Here is a 25,926-nt window from a genome sequence, read left to right as displayed (position 1 = left end):
GAGCAATGCCCGTGGCAGAGGGAGACCAGACTGGGTAGCAAGCTGAGTCCACTTCACCATGGCCAGTTCATGTGAAATGGACTTAGACCTGGAAACCCACTTGCTCCTTTAACTCAGTGGTTCTCAACTCTGGCTGCACAGTAGAATGCACAGTATGTGTGTGCTCAGTCATGTCCAACTCTCTATGGCCCCATAGACAGTAGCCCACCAGGCTCCTCTGTCCATGGGATTCTCCAGGCACAAATATTGGAGTGGGCTGCCATTTCCTCCTCCAGAGAATCTTTCTGACCCAGGGATCAAACCTGCATCTCTTATGTCTCCTGCATTTGCAGGTGGATTCTTTCCACTGAGCCACAGAGGAAGCCAGAATGCAGAGGCAGCTTTTAACTTTGTCAGTGTCCAGACTTCCTGTCAAGACAACCGAATAAGAAGTGTCTTGGGGAGCCAAGCCGAGCGCAGGGGTCTCTAGTTTTGTTCACTCTCCTCAGGGGATGCTGAGGCCGTGAGGACCTATCACTTCCGCCTCAGCTCCTCACCTCAGGAGCGGGAACGCATCCGACTCCACCTCCCCAATTTCTCTCTTCAGCCCCTGTGCCCTTCAGCACAGCCATCTACCACCTTCTGTGTCCAAGTCCACACTCTGCTCACTCAGGCCTGTGTTTCCCAGACACAGGCAGTAACACAACACAACCTCCCCTGAATCAATCGATATTATTTTCCCAGAGCAGACATAGCTAATTTTCACAGAAATGATCTAATTTCAGTTTTCTTTTCTTCCTGGAATTATGTCTATTCCTTCATCTAAAAAAAATTTTTTTTGAACTTCACAGTTAACAAATGGCAACAAAATGACATTAAGTTGAAGCCAAACTGATGGGTTTTCCCAACCAGGTCATGACTTTATCTGGGACTCGCTGATTCCACGTGAGAATCTGCAGACACAAAAGGCGACTTTTAAAATGCTGAGATAGCAAGCTTGGTTCTTAGGATGTCGAAGGAGCTGTTCAATAAGTGATCTAGCTTCCTTTCTTTATGAATGGAGGTCAAGATAAGAATCTACAGATACTCTGGCTTTCTCAATCCTTTAAATCCAGACATTGTTGAAAGGCACATTACAGAGATACAGAGCATTAGAAACATAAACATGGATTTCCTCCAGCAAGTGACTGGTGTCTGGAGGAACAAAAAGGGCAACACGTTGCTTAATTAACTCATACTTTTCTGGAACTAGACGTCTTCTGAGCCCAGACTTTGGGCTACTCACCAGCTTGGAGAAACCAATTGTCAGAGCATCCTAGCTATCTAGATTAGAACGCTAAGGGTCTCTATTCACAGAATTGGGCTGGCTACTATCTGAGCACATATGTTTATGGTCTAGGATATTTGAGAGCTCTTTCTAGATGGAAGGGCATAAATTTTGGAAAAAGAGTGTTTAGGAGAAAGGGAAGACACAGACAAGGAGGAGTGGATGAGCTTAACTCAGGGAAATGCTGCAGCAGAGACCTTTCCTCTCAGATTCAGGAAACCCATTTTGAGCCCAGTGGGGAGGGTAGTTAAGGCCAGAAGTTAAAGGTGCTGTGTTCAAGAAAGGCTATGAAACTCCAAGAATGAACAGTACTGGTTTGAGGCCTAAGGACCCAAATTCTTCCCAGAATCCAGAAGAGGGATGCTCAAGAGGGGAAAATGCTATTGCTCAATATGGATGGTGCACACATGGGCATACACAAAATGATTGTGTTGGTATACTTACAATATGTGCATTTTCCATATGTAAGTGATGAAAGTGAAACTGAAAGTCACTCAGTCGTGTCCAACTCTTTGTGACACCATGGACTGTGGCCCACCAGGCTTCTCTGTCCATGAATTTCCCAGGCAAGAATACTGGAGTGGGTTGCCATTTCCTACTCCAAGGGATCTTTCTGACCCAGGGATCGAACCTGGGTCTCCTGCATTGCAGATGTATATTAAGTGATACATCAATAAAAAGAAAAAAGGTAGAGGATGTCAATTAAAATAAATAATTAAGGTTGTGCAGATGAGCACATGGAGCTGACTGGGAATCAGATAAGAAGAAGTCTACCAGGCTTCCTAGTGAGTTATAGAACCTGGGACTAAAAACAACTGTGGCTACTCAACAAGCAGGGAGAAGGCTGAGAAAGTAGCTTCTCCTTCAAAGAGGGCACATTCTCTAATGCCATTTTCATTTGTGGCCAAGGAGGATGCTAGTAAAAGAAAATCCTCTCAGAGGGAGAACCAGAGGCCTGGGAAATTATCTCCTAGAAATAGAAGTGAGGCTCACCCAAGAGTCAGAGGCTGCATGGATGTCAGGGTTGTACCCTCAGCAGCTGCCACGTGCGTCTGGATTTCCCCTTCCTGATGAGAGGCATGCATGTGGCTATCTTGATTCTGTTCCACCACTGCCTATTGCGTGGTGGGGAAGGGGGTAGACAATTTGCTCTGGACGGGGGTGGGTAGATCTGCCTCTAGATCAAGAGACGCTAGATCCGGAAATGAGGTAGAGCCTCTCATGAGATCCTGGACTTTGGGTTTGATGTCATCTTGAGTGCATGCGTGCTCAGTTGTGTCTGACTCTTTATAACCCTATGGACTGTAGCCCACCAGGCTCCTCTGTCCATGGGATTTCTCAGGCAAGAATATTGAAGTGGGTTGCCATTTCCTCCTCCAGAGGTCTTCTTGACCCAAGGATGGAACCTGTGTTTCTTGCATCACTTGCATTGGCAGGCAAATTCTTTACCAACGGAACCAGTAATTCCCTGAGATGGGTACTATCATTATCTCCACCTTAAGAATGAATCCACCTTAAAGTGGATGGTGACTGCAGCCATGAAATTAGAAGACAACTGCTTCTTGGAAGGAAAGCTATGACATACCTAGACAGTGTATTTAAAAGCAAAGACATCGCTTTGCCAACAAAGATTCATATAGTCAAAGCTATGGTCTTTCCAGAAGTCATGTACAGATATGAGAGTTGGACCATAAAGAAGGCTGAGTGTCAAAGAATTGATGCTTTTGAACTGTGGTGCTATAGAAGCCTCTTGAGAGTCCCTTAGACAACAAGGAGATCAAACCAGTCAATCTTGAAAGAAATCAACTCTGAATATTCATTAGAAGGACTGATGCTGAAGTGCCAATACTCTGGCCACCTGCTATGAAGAGCCGACTCACTGGGAAAGACCCTGATGCTGGGAAAGATTGAGGGCAGGAGGAGAAGGGGGCAAGAGTGGATGAGATGGTTGGATGGCATCACTGACTCAATGGACATAAACTTGGGCGAACTCCAGGAGAAGTTCAGGGAAGGGAAGGACAGGGAAGGACAGGGAAGCCTGGCGTGCTGCAGTCTATGGGGTTGCAGAGTCAGATACAACTGAGTGACTGAATAACAACAAAGAATGAAGAGGTTCCACGCCCAAATTCATTTATACTGAGATGTTCTCTTTGCTGGTGAGCTGTTTCTCCTTCTAGTCAAGGTTTATTTCCATACTGACCCTCTGGTTTCCATAACCAATACCCTTACCTCTCCATTTCTACAACATTCCTGCATCAGTTGATTTCCTTTTTTCTCTGCACCTTCTCAAATGCACCTTCTCTGCACCTGTCTACAGGCTTGATAGCTTCATCTCCCTTTCTGTCTACTTTTCTGTTTGACCCCTAAATAGTGGTGTTCCCCAATTTCTCCTTTTACCTTGATTCCTACCTTGATCTTTTCAGTCTGTCTAAGGGTTTACATTCACTATTAAAGCTTTAATGACTGTAATTTTTGAGGGTCACTCCCAAATCTAAATCATTAGTAATACTAATGTGGCCTAAAATGCTGATCTTTAAGAAGAGACTGTAACAAAAGCAGACACAAAATCCACATATTGCCAAGTTTTATTTTCTCCTCTGAGCCAAAAGGATTTGCTAACTCAGGTACTCAGTAATACAATATTTTAATTTTTCATTTGTGGGTTGTTTTTTTTCAAATTGGAAAACAAAGCACGTGTTATCTCTGGATTTCAGTCTGGCATCACAGCAATAGGTTGCAATGCAATGCTTTGTGAGCTGCTCTTGAGCAGTTTGGAAGTTTGTTAACTGACTTTTGCTCAGTATAAATAAGATAGAATTTTCTAAATTTTTGAAGTACAAATGGTTTCTCCAAAAATGAAGAAGGAGGAGTGGAGGGTGGGGGGAAGAGAAGGCAGGGAAGGAGAAATACAGGCACAGAGGGGTTTCGGTAACAATGAGCATCACAGAGTGAATGGGTGCTAAGGCAGCATTTTAGTAGTTTACTCCAGAGTCATTAGTAGTTACCTAGAAACTGGACAATATGTCACGCAATGCCATAAATATTCTACATATTACATAGCGTATGTGACCAGTAAATCCGTAACAACCCCCATTTGATGTCTGAAAGTACATTATCATGTGCTTTAGAAGCTTAAAAGATGTTTAGAACTACTTTAGAGAGCTAAGAGGAGCACTGAGGAAACGGTCACAGAAAGCATTTCGCCCACCACGATTAAGAGTGGCCCAGAAGGGACTTCCCTGGTGTTCTGGTGGCTAAGACTCCCAGCTCCCAAAGCAGAGGGCCCCGGGTTCGATCCCTGGTCAGGGAACTAGATCCCACAGGCCACTACTGAGAGTTCACATGCCACAACTAAAGATCCCACGTGCCATCGCAACAAAGATCAAAGATGCCATAGGCTGCATCAAGACCCGGTGAAGCCAAATAAAATAAATAAACATAAATATTAATAAAACAAAATGAAAATTGATTTTAAAGAGGAAAAATTGTTTAAAAAAATATAATGGAGTGGCCCAGGAGTCAAAGGAGAGGAAGGGAGCCAGATGCCCTGCACAGGTCAGCAGTGAAGCTGCAGTCAGCAATCCTCATTACAGTTACAAGACTCCTCCCTCGGCGCCTTTCCTTAAGGCAAGGTGAGCACAGCCCTGTGCTCCAGCTCATCTTCGTTTCCTCTGAGTAAATAGAAACCCATCTTCCAAAGGGCATTTCCTGCAACAACAGGAGCAACAGGTGCTGCTCGAAAGCACAACCAGGGCATGAAAGCAGCTACAAACCTGCAGGGCACTTCCGCGGAGACACCTAGCAATACTGCTTCCGACAAGGAGTCCCCAAGCCCCTTAGATCACCGAGGGGATGCACGTCAACATGCCAGGTCACCTCACTGACACTAAAGCGCCTCAAAACGTCATCCTACTTAGAGAACCTTGAGATTTCCAGAGTTGATACAAGATGACAAGCTCTGATTCGGCCAGAAGAGTCACCTTTCCTTGGACACCTGCTTGAGGCGGATGCTGACTTTTGTGGCTCTCTTAGCACAAGCAGAAGCAGCAATTTCCTTTTCATCTTTTTTCCCCCACCTCTGGAGCTATGCGAGAGGAAAGGCTTTGCCAGGAAATTCTCTCCGAAGAACATCAAGGGGAAACAAGTCCTTCATCAGGAGAACACAGCACTTGTCTTTCCCATGGAGACAGGTGGATGCTCTGAAAGTCCCTGGCCATGGCCCTCTGCACTTCCATTCACGGGCAACCGTGGTCAGGTGTTTTTGTGGCAAACTGCCAGCTCAAGGCTCTAATTAATTAAACCACTCTTCTAGCCAGGGATATCGGCCATTTTGACACCTCAGTTGGAGACGGAAGCTCATGAAGGTTTAGCTTTGGAAAAGCAGCTCTGCTTTTATCACATTTGATCTCCCCAGTGGGAAAAGCCAAGTGCCCAGAGTTGCAATAATCCTGTTAAGTGCCAGTTTCCGTTGCCAAAAAAACAGTACCCTCTTTTCTTTATCCTTCTCTTGGGGAAAACTCCCACCGAGTTATTTACTGGGTTCTCTGCTTATCTTGCAATTCCACACCAGCAGTACCGTGGTTTTTTTTTCCCCCCAACATATCTAGGCAGTTCCACAAGCCTTCATGGTCTGTGGTTTTAAAGATCATTAAATTTAGGCTCAACCCCAGAGCAGGGTAGAGTATGAGATCTCCCAAGACAATATTTAAAGTGCTAGCCACTTTACACTGGAGAATCAGCCCGCTCATTTCAGGGGGCAGACAAGTCTTTGAGAAGACCAGTCTCCAGCTCCTGACCCAGGACATGACTCAGGAGTCTCTGCTTTGACAAAAGGCAGAGCTGTTCTAGAGATGATCTCTGATCACTTCCAGCTCTGAAACTCTATGGCCATCCCTTTCTATGACTAAGGACGGTGATGGTGGTGGTGGTGGTGATGGTCCTAGTAGTTCATTTAACAGGTAGTTTTGAGGAGTTATTATGTTCAAGTCTCAGTTCACACGCATGAATAAAGCAGATCCAAATATCCCTGTCATCTTGGAATTGATTTCTATTGTCAGGAGACATGTAATAAACAATACAGGAAAAAATGAATTACATAGTATCTTAGAATGTGAAGTGAAAACACAGGCAGCTTGGAGATTCTTGGGGCAGGAACAGGTTGCAATTTTGAATCAGGTGGTCACTGAGAAGGTGCTGATACACTGATAAGCTGAATCACTGTTGACACAGGAAAGGAGTATAGTCCACCCTCCCCCAACTCTCTCCTCCACGCCCCTTCCTCTCACTGTCCAGAAAAGAAGACCCTCTTAGCACTCATGGGCAATGCTTGGTCCTGGATTCCAGGCACTCTCCTTTCAGCAATTATTGCCCGGCTTTTGGGTTTTATTCTTGCATTCTCTCATTCCCACTCTGCTGAGAGGCAGTATTGGTACACAGACCCTGGAGACCAACTTCTGTGAATGGATTCCAGCCCTTCCACCCATGAGCTCTGCAACTTTGCCCAAGTCACTCAACCTCTCTGTGCCTCATTTGTGTCATGTATAACATGAGACAAATAATGGTATCAATTTATAGAACGGATGACAGTGTTGAATAGGTGGATCCACATAAAATTCTTGGAGCAGTGTCTCAGGGCTGGCTCTGAACCTCACAATGCAGCCACCACACTGGCTCCTTATCCGAGTACCCTGTCCTCATCCTCACATCAGCTGTCTTATTTAGCAGTCAGCGTAAGCAACGGCTTCAGAAGATTATAGCAATCCTCAAAGTATGGAATTAAAATAATGAAGAAAAACAATCTGCGTGGGGGGAGTGGGAGGGGACGGATTATTTGGCCTGTACAGATCCTTTATGAAAACAAAGGCGAAGCGCAGAGCTAAGCTGCTAAATCAGAGGTTGCAATTAGCTTGATTGCAGAGTGACTTGGTCCCATTTTGAGCAACAATAGCAAGAGTGATCATTCTTAATTGAGGCAAATTAAGTATTCTGACGACTCCACTTTTCTAAAAAGAGCTGTAAGCCAGTAGAGAGATCCAATTTACACAAACTCTGGGCCATTCTTCTTATGGAGTCATCTTTTAATTTTTTTTCCGCCTTCTTTTCACATCTAGCACACTGTGCTGTGGACTCAGAAAACAAGATAAATCTCTCTAGGAAAGCTCATCTTTCAGAGCATATTATGTAAAATAAAATGTGTTTATGTGTGCGCAGGCACACAAGTCTATTTAACTATGCCAAATCCTGATTATGTAACAGTCTGGAAAATCCAAAAACAGAAAGAAGAAGAAAGAGAGAAAGCTGCCATGGTGCCCTTGAGACTCAGCAATATCACAGCCCAAAAGGAAACCATCTAGAATCGCAAGGGAAACAATTTACAGCCAGAAGTCCACCATAATATCTTTGTGCTAAGTCACTTCAGTCGTGTTCAACTCTATGCGACCCCAAGGACCATAGCCTGCCAGGCTCCTCTGTCCATGGGATTTTCCAGGCAAGAATACTGGCATACGTTTCCATTCTCTTCTCCAGAGGATCTTCCCAGCGCAGGGATTGAACCTGGGTCTCCTGCATTGCAGGCAGATGCTTTACCATCTGAGCCATCAGGGAATAATATCTTTAGTTCTTGATAAAGAAACTAGGAGATCAAGTTGGTGATTGTAGAGCTGAATGGAGTAGTTTTTTGTGATCTTTAACCCCACACACACAAAAATGCATATATATATATATATATATATATGCATTTAGTCCAGTGTGGATGGGCGTACAACTTTTCTCTTCAGTGAAAGGAGGCACTTCAATGGATGATGGGTTTGGATTAGTGACTATGAAAAAGTGTTACGGAAATGTTGGACTTCCTTGCTTTTGGTGTAGCAGCCATAGAGATAACTGAAGAGAGTAAATATTGATGATTCCTCTGTAATATTATCATTTTATATCTCTGGATTATATACATATATATACATACATACATATTTATATATATATATATATATATACACCCACATACATAATAAAACAATTATTAAATGCCCTTTTGCAAGTATAATTTGCAAAATTAGTCAGCATCCCTTTATTTCTGCCACCTCCATTAAACAATTTTGGCAGTCCAGAACTACTATGACAAAAATCCACTTATTTTTTTGGTGGCTCAAAATAGATTTTTTCAGGTGTAGGTATGTGTGGTGGGGGAAAGAGTTGCTACTAATTGTTACTGTTTCCAATATATCCTACAATGTATATCACATGAGCAGTTAGGCATGAACTACAGACTTCCAAGGTGGTACTCTTGAAAACTGTTCAAATGCAGATGCAGAGCAATAATTATAGCTCAAAAGGGATTAAAGCAATGTATTTCATGACACTTGCCCTTAACTACCTTCCTTCCTATTAGCAGTGTTCCTGTTTAAGACAATGACTATACTTAGACAAACTATGGACCTGAATGTGCTGTTGATTCTGAAATGATGATGACAACTCCAGCAGCTGCTGAGAGAGAATTAGGGGGTGCTCTGGCATCACCAGTGCTGTCCAGAGCAGTAAGGCCCCATTCATGAAAATGCCCACGTCCCAAAAGGCGTATCTTAATGGCACTGATGAGATTCTGTGGCCAAATTTAAAAAACAATTATATCATTAAATTGTCAACTTATCACTATATTTTATTTGCTGCAAATTATACCTCATCCTAATAATGATTATAATGTATTCCTTGATTTTTTTGCTTAAGGTAGGACATACACAAAAATAGGCAATGAATTTCTTCTGGTCCTAAGACTATTTTCCACAACCTGTTTCAATCCTATAAATTAGGACTACTTGGTTTGACCTTGGGTATATGTGAAAATATATGGTATATTTGAAAATGTTGTAATCATATGGAAAACAATGAAAAATTTCTAGGCCAAGGCTATAAAACCATTACGAAGGAATCACCAACATTCACTCTCTTAAATTACATCCATGGGTGCTACACGGAAAGCAAGGAAGTCCAACATTTCCACAGCACTTTTTCATAGTCACCGACCCAAACCCTCCATCCAATGAAATGCCTCCTTTTGATGAAGAAAAAAGCCATAAGCCCATCTACAAAAAGTAGATTCTTTTTCTTAAATTCTTTTCCATTTCAAGCCTTCTCCTGGAGGCTTTTGGAAGAATAATATCAAGCTAAACTTATAAATTAACAACCAATATTCAATGTCTTCTATGGGCTCAAAATTTTGGCCAGTGCTAGAAGATATAAAAAAGTACATTCATTGCACAATTAGAAAGGTTTTATGTTTTATTTATTAAGAAATGCCTTCTTCTACAGAACTGGCACCCCCAACAATATTGAACTTGAGTGCACTCTAGTTATTAAGAATTAGAGTAAATAAGAATTAGAGACCCACATGAGGGTATTTCTCTAGTGCAATTACTATTTATGTTCTTTCCAAATGTTGACATTAGCCCAAGTCTTTTGAGTACTTTCCTTGGTATTTTAGAGCAAAAAGATACAGCGGACACAGAGTACCAAAGTTCAAATTATTCTCTGCAATCACAGGGATAGAATAATAATGAACATCTCTTACTGAAAGGCTGTTCAAAGAATTTTATGTGGACCCACCTATTCAATCCTCACAACAATTTTGGGGGTTGATACCATCATTCGTCTCATTTCATACATGACATAAGTGAGGCACAGAGAGGCTGAGTGACTTGGGCAAAGTTGCAGAGCTCCTGGGTGGTAGAGCTGGGATTCAAGTCACAGACGTTGGTCTCCAGAGTCTGTGCTCTTAACCCTGCACCATACTGCCTCTCAGGAGAGTGGGGATGGGGAAAATGCAAGAATAAAACCCCCAAACTGGGCAATAATTGCTGAAAGGAGAGTGCCCAGAATCCAGAACCATGCATCCTTATCCCAAATACTGCGAATGAGCACTAAGAGCCCATTCTTGGCTAAGCGAGTGAGACGTGGAGCGACAGGGAGGAGGGGTGCTGGCTGCAACACTGCCCCTCTGTTCAAAGCGATACAACTTTCCTTCCTGTAAGTGAGTGATCCATATTGGCACATATGAAAAAGGGGATAGAACTTTGCAAATATGTCTCTGTCATCCTTTATCCAGCAGACAGCTGTATAGCAAGTCAGCAAAAACAGCACTCTGCCAACAATGAACCTTCAGAGCTTCCCAAAAAAAATCTATTTAGAAAGTAAACAGCATTTAAATTTACTTGAAATGATACCCTTCACTGTAACTGCTCCAGAACATGGAATTCTGCCTTTCTCAGGGGGGAACTGAAAATTTTCCTCGATGCTGACAGGGTTGATTTCGTCTCCGTGCCCTTTCTCAGGCCATGGGAAGAAGCCACGGTGACCTGCCAGCCTGGAAATTCTGCCAAGAGGCCAGGAGTCATGGGAATCTTCCCAGCCCGCTTTGTGGAGGTCAGCGAACGCCGTCTAGACACTAAGTCTTGGTCTTTAAAAGAGGAAGCCAGATATAATACAGTCTCAAAGGCTGAGGAACCAACTGTAAGTAAATATCTTAACCACCGATATTACTATCTTGGGCTGTGTTTACACAGAGACCCATTCATCAACACGGATGAAAACTTCCAAAAGCCTGTTACATTGTCTATTTTAATCACCGCTTCCTGAAGGAACATTACCTTGCCTATGTGAGTGAAGCATCGTCTATGTCTATTAAAAGTAAAAAGTTCATCCAGTGGGCTAAGTGATGACATAAACATGTGCTCGGCTTATTCATGTATCACTGGTCACGGTGGAGGGACAAGTCAAAGCCAGTGGTTGGATGGAAGGGAAGCACGGTCAACACAGCCACAAATATCCCCACAAATTATCACCATCAACAAATAGATTTCCCTTAGGTTCCCACATAGTCCCCAAACCAATACCTTTTAATATGATAAGGATTCATTTCCTAAATGTACTGTTTTTTAAAGATTTTCATGTATATAGGTTGATATCAGAAGTCCAAGGAGAGAGGGCAGAGCAAGAGAGAGAAGTGGAGCCCACTCACCCCCTCAACACACACACAAGGTACAATATACCATCAACTGACAGCTGAATTTTTAAAACAAATGCTCCAACCTGAGAAACCTATCTATATGACTACTCTTACACGGTTGGGAGTCTAGGTTACCATATGTAGATGGAATACACAGCAGGACAAGGTAGGGCATTTTGATGTCAAACTGGAAAACCACTGTTTTTCATTTTTAAGTAATTTGTGAAACAGAAATCTCTAACCTTTGACCCATCCCTCGGATTCATCTTATGCCTGACCTTCACCCCATCCATCACCCTCACCTCTCTGTCACCCCTTGCCTATCTCTGACCTGTGTCCCAGAGATGGGGGTCAGGGTCAGAGTGAGGAGCCTTGGGGAAGGGGTGAAGACCTCTGTTTTATGCGCTGCTTCCAGTTAAAATGCTGGAAGTTCAATAGTGCTGCTCGGAAAGTCCTGACACGTGTGGGTCCATATTTTTCACTGAGAGATGGAAAAGCATCACGACACAAAAATATAAATACCAACGAACATAAAACAGGTGGCAGGAGACGTCATGAAGGACACTTGAGGATCATTCTCTGCTGCTTGTCCATTGAAAACACACCCTTCATGTGTCAACACTAGTTAAATAGTGTGGGGTGGAGAGGTTTTATCTTTTTATAATTTTTAAAAAATTTAATTGGAAGATAATTGCTTTACAATGTTGTGTTGGTTTCTGCCGTACAACAATGGGCATCAGCCATAAGTACATAGTTCCTTCCTCTTGAGCCTCCCTCCCACTGCCCCCCAGCCATCCCACCCCTCTAGGTCATCAAAGAGGGCTGGGCTGAGGTCCCTGTGTTATATAGCAACTTCCCATTAGCTATCTGCTTTACACTTGGTATTGTATATGTGTCAACGCTACTCTCTTGATTTGTCCCACCCTCTCCTTCCTCCGCTGTGTCCACAAGACCATTCTCTACATCTGTGTATTCCTGCAATGAATACAAATGAATGCAAATACATTCATCAATACCGTTTTTCTAGATTCCATATACACGCATTAACATACAATATTTGTTCTTCTCTGTCTGACCTACTCTACTCTGTATAATAGGTTCATCCACCTCATTTCAACTGACTCAGATTTGTTCCTTTTTATAGCTGGGTAATATTCCATTGTATGTATGTGCCACAATTTCTTTATCCATTCATCTGTTGACAGACATCTAGGTTGCTTCCCTGTCCTGGGGACTATAAATAGTGCTGCAATGAATACTGTACCTGTGTCATTTTGAATTATGGTTTTCTCAGGGCTTCCCAGGTGGTGCAGTGGTAAAGAATCTGCCTGCCAATGCAGAAGATGCAGGAGACAGAGGTTCAAACCCTAGGTCAGAGAGATCCCCTGCAGTAGGAAATGGCAATCTTTTTCAGTATGCTGGCCTGGAAAATTCCATGGACAGAGGAGCCTGGCCATGGGGTTGCAAAGGGACAGATACAACTGATTGAGCACATACGTACACACACACACACACACACACACACACACACACACACACACACAAAGGGTATATACCCAGTAGTGGCACAGCTGTGTCATATGGTAGTTTTATTCTAGAGGTTTTAGAGAGAGAAAATCAGAAGATCTGAATCAGGCCTATCCTCTAAGAGTTTATCTTGAGTTTAATATGTGCCCTAGAGCAAGTCATCTAATGTCTTGGCATATTTGTTTTTCTCCTATAACATGTTAGAAATAACAACTGCTTTGCAACAGGAGATACTCAATAAATATTCATGAATAATGAATGAATTTATGCATATTACCTAGAGGTGTTTAAGTTTTCCAAATTACAGCATGAACTGGTCTTTGAAAATAAGAATAGGGTTCTTACAACTCTATCAGATGGTGTTTAGGAAGTAAGCTTTAGAATATTTGCTGTCTTTGCCCAACCTTAACATGTCAATCCCCACTAGCCATCCATTAACACCTTATTTTAATGCAGAAATTACCTTTATAGTGAATATAAAATATTCTTTTCTCAACTCCCGTGAAAAGGAAAAAAAATACTTTTTAGAACAAAATGGTCCCATAATAATATTATGCTAAAAGACAACCATTTATCATGCAGTCACTAAGTCGTTTCCGATCCTTTGTGAGCCTGTGGGCTGCATTCAGCACCCCAGGTTTCTCTGTCCTTCACTACCACGTGTGCAGAAAATTCATTTGGATCTCATGGATCTCATCCAAATTCATCCAATAATTCATTGATTGAGTTCTTACTACCTGTGGGGTATTTTTCTTACTACTGCTAAAAGAATCAGTCATGGTTCCTCCCTTCCAAGGACTGATAGTTTAGGGGGAAGCTGGACCTAATATAAATAAGAATTTAGAATCCAGTGGCAGAGAAGGTAACAAAACACTGAAAGCGATGACTCCAGGGTCAGATAGCTAAACTCACATCCTGACTACAACATCTACTCCTGGAGTGTCCTCCAGCAGGTTCTTTACCAGTTGATGGTTTTATTACCTACCTGCAAGGGCTGTTATAAAAATCGAATGAGGAAATCCATGAAGTACTTTGCACAGGGCTACGAACATGGTCAACATTTGACAAGTTGTGTGGTTGTTGTTAGGTTATACTTGAAGTCAGTACCAAATGTTATGAGCTCAGGAGATAAAACCACTCATCTTTCTTGGAGAAACCGAGAAAAGTCTTTCAAAAATCTTGGAAAGGTAAGTGACAAAGAAAGGGATCTCTCCATGGAAGAGTGAGTTTTCCAAGCTGATGAGAAGTCAGGGGGTATTCTAGCAGTCTGTTCCAGGTCTCCAGACTGCTCAAGTGATGCATAGTTTGGGGGCTCTTTGGTATAAAAACTGAGATCCCTTAGATGTTTTTTAAATAATTTATTGAGGTAAAATTCACATCACATAGCCATTGTAAAGTGGACAATTCAGTGGCATTTAGAACATGCACGATGTTGTGCGACCATTACCTCTACTAGTACCTGAACATCTCCATCACTCCAGAGCAAAACTTCTTACTCATTAAACAGGTTCTCCTCCATCTTCCTCTTCTCCAAGTTTTTATATTTAGGTCGCGCTCCATTTGGAGTTCATTTTGCTCTATGGTGTGAGTTTGGGGTCCAACTTCATTCTTCCGCATGTGCACATCAGCTGTCTCAGCACCATTTGTTGAAGATGATTTTCTTCTCCACTGATGGGCCTGATACTCTTGTCAAAAACCAACTGGCCACAGAACTGGGGAGCAAAGTGGAGACTGCCCTGCATTCCCCTCTTCCCTGCCTCAGTATGTCTGTACAGTGTCAGCTGGTGTCTTAGAGAAGGCAAGTGCACAGTCTTCTCCCAGCCTTTATATATCAATACCCCTCAAGATTTTTGTAAATCCTCCTCCTTCTCACTCTCCACACCCTCCGTGGGTGACCTCATCCATTCCCACTCTCTCAATCATCCTCTATTCATATCTCATATCTCCATCCCAGAAAGCTTTCCTGAATTGTAACAGTACATGGCTAGACGCCAGCTGGTCATCCTTACCAGGAGATCTCACAAATCTAACATATATCAATTTGAACTCATATTGATATCTCCAGCCCAGAAAGCTTTCCTGAATTGTAACAGTACATGGCTAGATGCCTGCTGGTCATCCTTACCAGGAGATCTCACAAATCTAACACATATCAATTTGAACTCATTTAACACAGACCAAGCAATACTCATCTGAACTCATCTGAACTACACCAACTTCCTCCCTATCCCTGTCTCTGTCTCAGAAAACAGCACTGCAAATCTGCCAATTGCTTTTGTCTGAAATCAGGGAATCATCCTTAGCAACTTCCTGTCCCATGTATCCAAGCTATTATTATATGCTGTTGACTTTATAAACCTCTTGATTCCCACTGCCATTATTCTGATTCTGGCTATGACCATCTGTTGCCTAAATTATAGCCTCCCTCTTAGACTTCATATCTAAAATCTAGCTGCTTCTGTTATTTAGTAGCCAAGAGACCATAAAACAAAAATCACATCATGTCATACACACCCACCCTCCCTAGCTCAAAGTCCTTTAAAAATTGCTTGTTACCCGTACAATATATCTAAACACTTACTATAGTTTTACAAGGCCATTCATGATCAGGCTGCCTTTTATTTCACTGTTCCCCATCCTCTACTTCAAGTTATAATTTCTAGACATTCTGAATATTTTACAGTTCTCTACCTCTCACTTCCAGACTTTCACACTTGCTCTTTTTCTGTCTCTACCTTGTCTTCACACAGCCAAATCCCATTCATTTACTGTGTGTGAAAGTCACTTCTTCAGGAAAGTTTTCCCTGGTCCCTAGATTAGCTTAGGTTCTCATGGTATATGATCTTAGAACCTCCCAACTTAAAAAATAAATCATGTTATCTATCACCATTTGGCCAATACAACATATCATCTATGACAATTTTACTTGGTTAATGACTACCTATTAGTTCTATGAGGGTAAAGATCAGATGTGACTTGTTCACAGGATATTCCAGTTCACATCCCATAGTAGATGCTCAGTGAACACTTGTAAGCACAGATAAATGGATGAAGGAAAGTGAAGTCACAGAGACCAACTATACTACTCTAATTTGTGTATGATATAGAACTGGGAGAGGTAGTAATAAGTTGGATAACAGGACTGGGTTTATAAATTATCTTGATTGATCAAAGTTTTTAATTCAATAAAAATAAACATAATGGCCTGCATCTGTACTAAAAGAATCACTTACATAAATATAAAACAGATTTGTGTTTTAATGCCAGTTCATGTAAAAATGTTTTAAAGGCTCATGCAAGGACATTAAGCATCATGTGATCAACAGAAGGATATGGCTTATAAATAGAAACTCGTGCCATCTTAGACTGTTAGTAGAATGTTAGTGTGGCACTCAAGAATGCCTACAGCTTATCGCTTCATCACAGATCACATCTTCTACTGTGCCTGCCACACACTAAGTTTGTAAACAGAGCTTGCTGAATGAAGAGTGAAAAGGACAATTCTTGACACTGGTTATAAAAACTAGCCCCCCCCCAAAGAAAAGGATAACCTGGTCTAGAAGCCATAATAATAATAACTAATACAGTGCGTCTATGTGTTGAGTACTGTTCAGAACACTCTGCGTATGCTAATTCATCCACCATATGAAGTGTGCAACCATTATGCCCATTCTACAGATGGTAATCAGGAGGCACAAATAGGTTATGTCACCAACCCAAAGTCACATAAGTAACAAGTAGCAGAGCCAGGTTTTTAAACCAGACAGTGAGCTCCCAGCAGCCAAGCTTTTGGAAATCAATCATGATCAACATCCTATTAGAAATAAATAAGGAAGATACATAGCCTTGCAGTGGGGTGGGGAGAAGATTCAGAAGATAGCATATTAGATGGCTTCATACTTAATCACTAGGCAAAAGTCAAAGGGAGGCAGATACTGGCTCAGTAAAATGAAGAACTAACTCCCTAATACTTTGTCTCTAGTGACAGGTAGAGTCATTAAGTATAACGTCAGTAGAACATTCAAGTGGAGGCTAGAGGCCCTCTAGCCTCATTATCATTATCTATACATGATATTGATGGCAGTCCACTCTGGAAAAAGCAGGAGACTAGAGAACCCCTGAAGTCCTTTTGAAACCGTGTAATGCAGATTGGGACTTGAATCCACATGCTGGGACTCGAACCCAGCCTAAACCCAGTTAGGATTTGAACCCATGGTCTTTTAACTGAGATCACACCTGCTGTCAGGACTTAATGAAGCTCAGGTTCTTGATGTCTCGCCACAGAAAGAATTCAGTGATAAAGTGATAGAGGTAAGAAGTGGATTTATTGAAAGAGAAACACACTCCCCAGACACAGTTTGGGTCACCTCTTGAAGGTGAGAGGTCTGGGAGTATGAGGTTGTCAAGTTTTTACAGGGGTGGGTGATTTCAGAGGCTAAAGAGTGGGAGGAGTATTCCAGCTATTTTGGGGAAGGGGTGGGGATTTCTAGTGGAAGTCGGCTCATCTGCCATCTTGGACCTATTTGGTTCTAATCAATTTAGGTCGTGTCCTTGGGCTACGTCATTCTTTTAAAGGTTGTGCCTCTGGCCCCTCTCCTCTTGTTTTGTTCTCTAAGCTCTATAATTTTAAGAATTCCACATAGGACCTCACTCTCAGGGAGCCCAAAACCAAACAAACACTGCAGAACCCAATTAAGATGGCGACTTAATACACAATAAAAAAATAGTTATCAAGGTAATGAAATGGATAGCACTCAGAACGGTGGGCCCCCATGCCACCTTTAAAGATGAGGACCCCCGAGACCTATTTCCATATCAAGCAAATTCAGAAACGGAAACAACCCAGCAAACAATGTCATGGTATCAAATCCCCAGAAATGCCAAATAACTAACATACAAGGCACAGGTCAACTCTTTATGCACCTGGTTTGCCGTATCAATAGATAGTGTTACAGAATTTATTTGAGTTTTCAGACTGTGAAATCACTTCTTTCCCCTCAAGAAGGACAAGATCTAGTTAAACCTGAGATTAAAGAGGCGGATAAAAGTGCCCCCTGCATGGCAGAGGCCAGGAATTAGACACGCTGCTGCTCCAGCAGGCAGTCCTCAGACATGATCCATTACAAGATGCTTCCATCAGATGCCAGCGAGGCTAATCCTTTTGCAAAGCCTGACAGCTTCTCAAACACGACTGTGGTGAATCCAAACCAGATTTTTATGCTATAAGTTCAGCTTTCCAAATACAAAATCATTTTTATTTTGTATTGGGTTTAGGTTTATTACATTTAAATTTGCAAACAAAGATAGAGATGCCTGCCATGCAGCTGGCCCTGAACTCCCTTGACGCTCATCTTACAGAATAAAATATCAGATAATAGCGAGATGGAATCAGAGCTTCTGTATAAGAAACCACTGTCAAACGATACCAACATCCTCCACATCCTTAAAGAGAACCATTTAAATTTCCATCTCTGAGGAAAGAGGACCACATAATGTCAGCAGAGCACTTGCATTGGTGCCACAGCTTTTCAACTGGATGTCATCAATTCCAAAGTCACTTACTACTCTGACTGCAGGCTGGAATTCCTTCAGACTGACTTACCTTTTTGCAGTCAGATAAGGACTTCTCATTGGCCAATGTGCTGAAGATGGTGGTCTGTAAAACAAGAAGGTGGAAGACCCATTAGAACTGGAAAAGTGTAATGATATTGACTCTGGCCTGTGCATCTCCCATGCAAGGTGGGGACCATCTCCCATGACCACACTGATGTCCCTGGATTTTTTAAAATATTTATTTATTTATTTTGGCTGCCCTGAGTCTTAGTTGCAGCATGTGAACCCTTAGTTGCAGCATGAAGGATCTAGTTCCCTGACCAGGAATCGAACCTGGGCCCCCTGCATTGGGAGCTCAGTCTTAGCCACTGGACCACCAGGGAAGTTCCTGATTTCTCTTGATTATAAAAAGTGCCTGTCTTTCACCAATCCTTTTCCACCCCCTCCAAGTCAGAACATTCACTGTGGGCCAACGATGATCTAGTAAGGATAAAGACCCTTACTTATTTCGTTTCACAAATAAAGGACTACAGCACCATTAGATTGTCGTACCTTAGAAATAGATCAGGAATGAAACCAATCAGTCTGACTCTGGTACCCACCTTCTCAACCACGCACGGGACTCTCTCTCTTTTGAAGAGACATGCAAATCATCAAATGCCAATATCTTTTAAATGACACCTGGAAGAATCTGAGTGATGGAATGGAGCTTCTCTCCATCCACAAGTGGTGTGAGCCTGAACGGTAGTATGAGACTTGCCTTCTCATCCCCTCTCTTTAGCTCACTTGTTCTTCTCATGATTAGCTTTTTATATAGTTGTGTAAATATTTTCTTGGCCACGTGAGCCACTAAAAAGGCACTTTGGTATTCAAGGCCAGTTGGGATTTACATACACGTTTGTTCCTTCTGGACTATCCTATCCTATGAAGAGTTCAATGGACACAATGGTAATAATTTTTTCAGTAAAATTTTCCACTTTTTAATTAGTTACAAAACTAAGATGGCTCAGCAGGTAAAGAATCCACCTGCAATGTAGGAGATACAAGAGATGCGGGTTCATCGCTTGGTGGGGAAGATTCCCTGGAGTAGGAAATGGCAACCCACTCCAGTATTCTTGCCTGGAAAATCCCATGGTCAGAGGAGCCTGGCGGGCTACAATCCATGGGGTCACAAAGAGTCTAACACAACTGAGCACGGCACGGTAATATATATTCTTAATGAGTCAATCCCCTTTCTAACCTGTCTTTTGGAGGTAACCAATAGTAAAAATCTGTGTTCATCCTTCCACACTTTCTCTATTTTTATGCAAATATGTATGTATTACATATTAATTATACACATTATATTACATATGCACATAGAGAAGTTTTTTTCTTTCTTGAGATCATACCATCCTACTAAGACTACATTATCAATATCTTTCCAGTCAGTTCATTTGAGTCACTCATTCCTCTTAATGACTGCATAACATACATAATATGGATTTATCATACTTTTATGTATGCTTTCCTTTACTGATGGAGATTTGATGGTTTCCAGGACTTTATGCTTTTGTTGTTGCTTTGCAATAAATATTCTTGTATATATATGCACTATATGTGTAAATATGTATTATGTATATGTGCGCATATATGAGAGTGAAAAGGCTGGCTTAAAACTCAACATTCAAAAAATTAAGATCATGGCATCAGGTCCCATCACTTCATGACTAATAGATGGGGAAAAAGTGGAAACAGTGGCAGATTTTATTTTCTTAGGCTCCAAAATCACTGCACACAGTGACTGCAGCCATGAAATTAAAAGATGCTTGCTCCTTGGAAGAAAAGCTATGACAAACCTAGACAATGTATTAAACAGTAGAGATATCACTTTGCCGACAAAGATCCAAATAGTCAAAGCTATGATTTTTCCAGTAGTCATGTAGAGATGTGAGAGTTGGACCATAAAGAATGCTGAACACCAAAGAATTGATGCTTTCGAACCGTGGTGCTAAAAGACTCTTCAGAGACCCTTCGACTGTAAGGCGATTAAACCAGTCAATCCTAAAGGAAATCGACCCTGAATATTCACTGGAAGGACTTATGCTGAAGTTGAAGCTCCAATACTTTGGCCATCTGATGCAAAGATCCAAATCATTGGAAAAGACCCTGACGCTGGCAAAGATTGAGGGCAGGAGGAGTAGGGGACGACAGAGGATGAGATGGTTGCATGACATCACGACTCAATAGACCTGAGTTTGAGAAAACCCTGGGAGATGATGAAGGACAGGGAAGCCTGGCGTGCTGCAGTCCATGGGGTCGCAAAGAGTCAGACATGACTTAGTGAGTGAACAATAATATGCATACATATGCATTATGTATATGTGTGCATAGATGTATGCATGTGTATTTTGTGTGTGGGTATATATATGTGTGCATATATGTATATATATGCACACTGATAGTTTTATTTCGGTTGAATAGAATAAAAAAAAAACTGAAAGAAATGTATATAAAGACTTTGGTATGGCTCAAAGATCTAATGTGTATAAACTTTCTCTCATTCTTTCTCCATATAACATAAAAATATTTATCAACTCACCTAGGGTTTTGAAATGTTTTGGGACAAGAATTAGAAAAAGTTAAGAATCTGAGACAGCATGTATTCTGTCCCCAAATAATATGCAGTATTAAAGGACAGAAAACATAGACATGGATAAACGTACAAAAAAGGATCTTTAATGAAGACAAATTAAGTTCAAGGTTTAGGTGGGTGTGATCTTTACATGTGGATTGTTGGTAGTTTTTATGTGTGTTTTAATTTTGTTTGGGAAGGAAGGGATACATGTTATTCAGAAAGTTTGAATTGAAAGGGGAATATGGAAAGGAGGAAAGGTTTTGGCGGCAGAAAAAAAAATGAGAAAAAGCCAAAATCAAGATTGGACCAGAAAGAAGAGAAAGAACAGCCAAAGTAGCAGACAGCTGGCATGCATAACAGTGAAGCACCCTCTTCAATCTTCCCATCAAATGCCTTTCTCATGACCTTTCCTCATCTTTACACATCTGCACCCTGAGCACCATACCACAAGAGAGATCTTGATGTTCACGCTCAGATTTCTGCTCCAGGGAAAGACCCATCAAGACTTGGTCATCGCTGTAGCCCCATTACCTAGCCCAGTGCCTGGCACAGAAAAGATATCCACTAAACATGCACCAGATGAAAAAATGCAAAAAAAAAGACTGCAGTCTTATCCCAAAACATTATTTTGGAAGCAGATTCACTCATGTGTCACAGAGCTACAAAGTGAAGCCAAAGGACAGACACAAAAGCCTCCTGAATTGTAGTAAAATAACATTTTTCTCTCTGTTTAGCATATATCCATTTTCTCATCCACATGGTTTGGTTGAATCAGTTTTTCAGTGTTGGGCCTATGAACACTTTGGACTGGATAATCCATTATTGTGGGATGTATGTGCTGTACAGAGCACTGAAGACAGGCTGCCAGCATCCCTGGCCTCTACCCACCAGATGCCAGAAGCACACCCTCCTCCCTGGATCAGCCATAACAACCAAAAATGTGCCCAGGCATTTCCAAGCACCGGGGGGCAGGCAAAATTACCCCCAGTTAAGAACAAAAGGTATAAACTCTAACTAAGCTACTTTATAGAAATGATCATAATTCTTTGATGAGTGCAACTAAATTTTTTCCAGGAAATGGAAAAGTCTAACCATGGGAATTTCTCTTCCTGTTCTGATTTCAAGTCTCATTTCCATCCTAGGGCTTCCTTGGTGGCTCGGTGGTAAAGAATGTGCCTGCCATGCAGGAGACAAGGGTTTGAGCCCTGGGTTGGAAAGATCCCCTGGAGAAGGAAATGGCAAGCCACTCCAGTATTCTTGCCTGGAAAATCCTATGGACAGAGGAGCCTGGTGAGCTACAGTCCATGGGGTTGCAAAAGAGTTGGACGTGACTGAGAGACTTAACCACAAATTTCTGTCCTAAATGGAAGTAAAAATCTAGCGGGGGACACAGATCCCAGCTACTGAAGACTCCATGCAGTTGCCACGTGGGGGCAACTTGAGTGACTCTAATTGCATTTTTAACTAAGCTTAACATATACCATTGGAGAGAGTAAACTAGGGAACATGTCTAAGAATGTGACATTTCCCCAGGGGAAATGATCTTCAAAATTAAACAATACTATTAAACTTTCAAAAACAGTCTCAGGTAAAATGAGAAACATGTTTGGAGGAGAAATGAGAGTCAGAGATGGGTGAAATTGGCTTCACTAAAAAGAAAAAAAAAAAAAATATATATATATAGCTCTAAATGTCACACTTGTAGCAAAGAACCACTTGAGACAAAGCATAAACATACAGTGAAATCTCAGGATATGGAACGAGTGTGGAAGTGATACGTCAAGGGTCAATGAGAGTCCATATCCTTAATTTGGCCATTTTCTAAGGAGACTGTGCTTATACGCTTGGTCAGTCTCATTTCACTCCGTTGAAAGACTTTCGCTGGCATTCCAGTTTCCTGATGGCAGCTATTGTGAATGACTTTGGGTGGGCTTTCTAAACTTTCCAATAACATGTTCACTTTAATTACTGAAAATGAAAGCCTCAAAACATGGTGACTTACCCATGCCGTGACCTTTTTGATTGTTGCATCAATATTTTTCTACTAAAGAGGAAATTGCTAATGAGTCCCCTCCACCAAAGTCTGCCTGATGCTGCGTTTGTTGCAAGGAAGCACAATGGCTTTTTTTTTTTAATTTATTTATTTTCATTGGAGGATAATTACTTTACAATACTGTGATGGCCTCTGCCATACATCAACATGAATCAGTCGTAGACATACATATGTCCCCTCCTTCCTGAACCCCTCCTTCACTCCCTTCCCTACCCCATCCCTCCATGTTGTCTCAGAGCACCAGCTTTGGGTTCCCTGCATCATACATCAAACTCCCACTGGCTATCTCTTTTACATATGGTAATGTATATATTTCAATGCCGTTCTCTCAAATCATCTCACCCTTTCCTTCTCCCACTGTGTCCAAAAGTCTGTTCTTTACATTGGTGTTTCCTTTGCTTCCCTGCACATAAGATCATTGGCACTATCTTTCTAGATTCCGTATTTCAATGCTGTTCTCTCAAATTATCTCACCCTTTCCTTCTCCCACTGGGTCCAAAAGTCTGTTCTTTATATCTTTGTTTCCTTTGCTGCCCTGCACATAAGATTATTGGCACTATCTTTCTAGATTTCAATATATGTGTTAATATACAATATCTGTCTTTGTCTTTCTGACTTACTTTACTCTGTATAATAGGTTTTAGGTTCATCCACCTCATTAGAACTGATTCAAATGCATTCCTTTTTACAGCTGATTAATATTCCACTGTGCATATGTTCACTGCAGCACTATTTACAATACCTAGGACACTGAGGCAACCTAAATGTTCATTGGCAGATGAATGGATAAGGAAGTTGTGGTACATATACACCGTGGCTTTTTAGAGCACTGACTTCTAAGGCTGTCCGCAGGATGAATAGCATGGGGCGAACAGTATTATACACGGACAGTTGCGGCAATTTCCCAAAATGAATCTAGAAGGGTGAGGTCCCACTGTTGTTCATTTACACAGTGATACCTGAAATTTCATTCATAGGAGCTCTGGTTTCAGCAGAAGGCTTTGAATCATAATAGACAGACCTTCAAGGGATGCTAGGGGGCAAGAGTCACCACAAAGGGGGAAACTGGAAATTTTGAGTCCTATAATCTTTGGCCTGTTACACCTTGGAGAAGATGAATGTATTTATTCTCTTTCCTACAAGCAGAAGCTTCTTGTCTTTTATTGATTTCAAAGCAGATTTTGAGAGAAATGACACCTTACAGCACGAAGATCTCAGATACTCAATGCTGATGGAAAAGATCACACAGGTCGCAGGTTAGGCTCCCTCAAAAGCAGCATGTGAGGTGGAGATCAGCCTGCAGGAGGTTTGTTAGGGAGAGCTTCGGATTTCCACTTGGAGAAGGGAAGGCAAAGGTGCAGGACTGAGCAGAGGGAGATGCGATGGGTTGATGGGCTGGAGTACAAACTCAACCAAGGTCTCAGCCAACCAAATGGGGAGATATAAAACTGGGCTAGACTTGTCCTAAGCTGGGGCAAGGGAAAGGGCTGCCCTGGGAAGGCGGCAAACCGTAGGGATGATGCCTCTTTTCAGCCAAGGGCAATTTTCTGAGAGGGCAGACAGCTGAGGGCAGTGTGCATGGAGATCTGTGTGGAGCCTGGCTCTGTCCACTACAGTACACTTCAATTTGACCCAGTTTTGCCAAGGGATAATACTGACCATGACAGATGTGCTCTAGTTGAATGTGGCCCCTTGTGTTCAGTCGCTCAGTCATGTCTGACTCTTTGCAGGAGCATGGACTATAGCCCACTAGGCTCCTCTGCCCATGAAATTTTCCAGACAAGAATACCAGAGTGGGGTGCCATTTCCTGCTCCAGAGTATCTCCCTAACCCAGGGATCAAACCCCCATCTCTTGCGTCTCCTGCATCAGCAGGCAGATGCTTTACCACTATCGCCACCTGGGAAGCTCATGTGACCCCTTATTAGAGTTTATACATTTGCTGGTCTTTTATGATAGAGTTGATGGAGAGATAAACAAATGGGTCACTTGCTCCGGAATCTAGGCATTTGATTCTTGTCTCTTCTTAATAAGAGACAAACATTAACCTTGTAAGCTTAAGACAGATTGTTGAACTAGAGCTCTTGAATTCCTCATTTTGAAATGTTCAGTTCAGTTCAGTTCAGTTGCTCAGTTGTGTCTGACTCTTTGTGACCGCATGAATCGCAGCACACCAGGCCTCCCTATCTATCACCAACTCCCGGAGTTTATTCAAACTCATGTCCATCGAGTCAGTGATGCCATCCAGCCATCTCATCCTCTGTCATCCCCTTCTCCTCCTGCCCCCAATCCTTCCCAGCATCAGGGTCTTTTCCAATGAGTCAACTCTTTGCATGAGGTGGCCAAAGTATTGGAGTTTCAGCTTCACCATCAGTCCTTCCAGTGAACACCCAGGACTGATATCCTTTAGGATGGACTGGTTGGATCTCCTTGCAGTCCAAGGAACTCTCAAGAGTCTTCTCCAACAACACAGTTCAAAAGCATGAGGAAACCCCTATTCATTTCCCGTTAGGTTATGAGAACACTCATTAATTTGGAGAAAAAGAGCTGGATCTTATCAGGCACATTTTTGGAAATCAGTGAGTAGACTGACTACTTCATTTCTCCATCCTCTGAGGGCAGGACATCTGGCTGAATAATACATTCATCTTTTGATTGTCTACAGAGGCAGGAAGGAGAATTTTTTAGGGATTTCCCAGAAGCATAACGGATAAAATGTCTTTATATTTGACTTTGAGACAGATATAAATTAAACATTGACATACATATTAAATATATGTATTTATATATTATACAGCAGTCATGTAAGAGTCAGACCATAACAAAGGTCGAGTGCCAGAAAACTGATGCTTTCGAATTGTGGTGTTGGAGAAG

At 41.9% G+C, this 25,926-nt stretch overlaps 1 protein-coding gene across 1 annotated transcript in view; it reads right to left on the bottom strand.

Annotated features, from left to right (window-relative positions):
* The window catches only part of LOC145515391 (uncharacterized), a 674,380-nt gene that overhangs the window by 207,603 nt on the left and 440,851 nt on the right, over positions 1–25,926 (bottom strand). Inside the window, exon 7 of the mRNA XM_081515667.1 lies at positions 18,433–18,486. Coding sequence (XP_081371793.1) covers positions 18,433–18,486 — 54 coding nt within the window. The remainder of the gene's footprint in view (positions 1–18,432; positions 18,487–25,926) is intronic.

Source organism: Giraffa tippelskirchi, chromosome 1 (genome assembly GCF_054371585.1).
Source record: "Giraffa tippelskirchi isolate mGirTip1 chromosome 1, T2T-mGirTip1v1.2.pri, whole genome shotgun sequence".
In the NCBI taxonomy this organism is placed as follows: domain Eukaryota; kingdom Metazoa; phylum Chordata; class Mammalia; order Artiodactyla; family Giraffidae; genus Giraffa; species Giraffa tippelskirchi.
The sequence above is the reverse complement of the archived record's forward strand: the minus strand, read 5'-3'. Positions and strand labels throughout refer to the sequence as shown.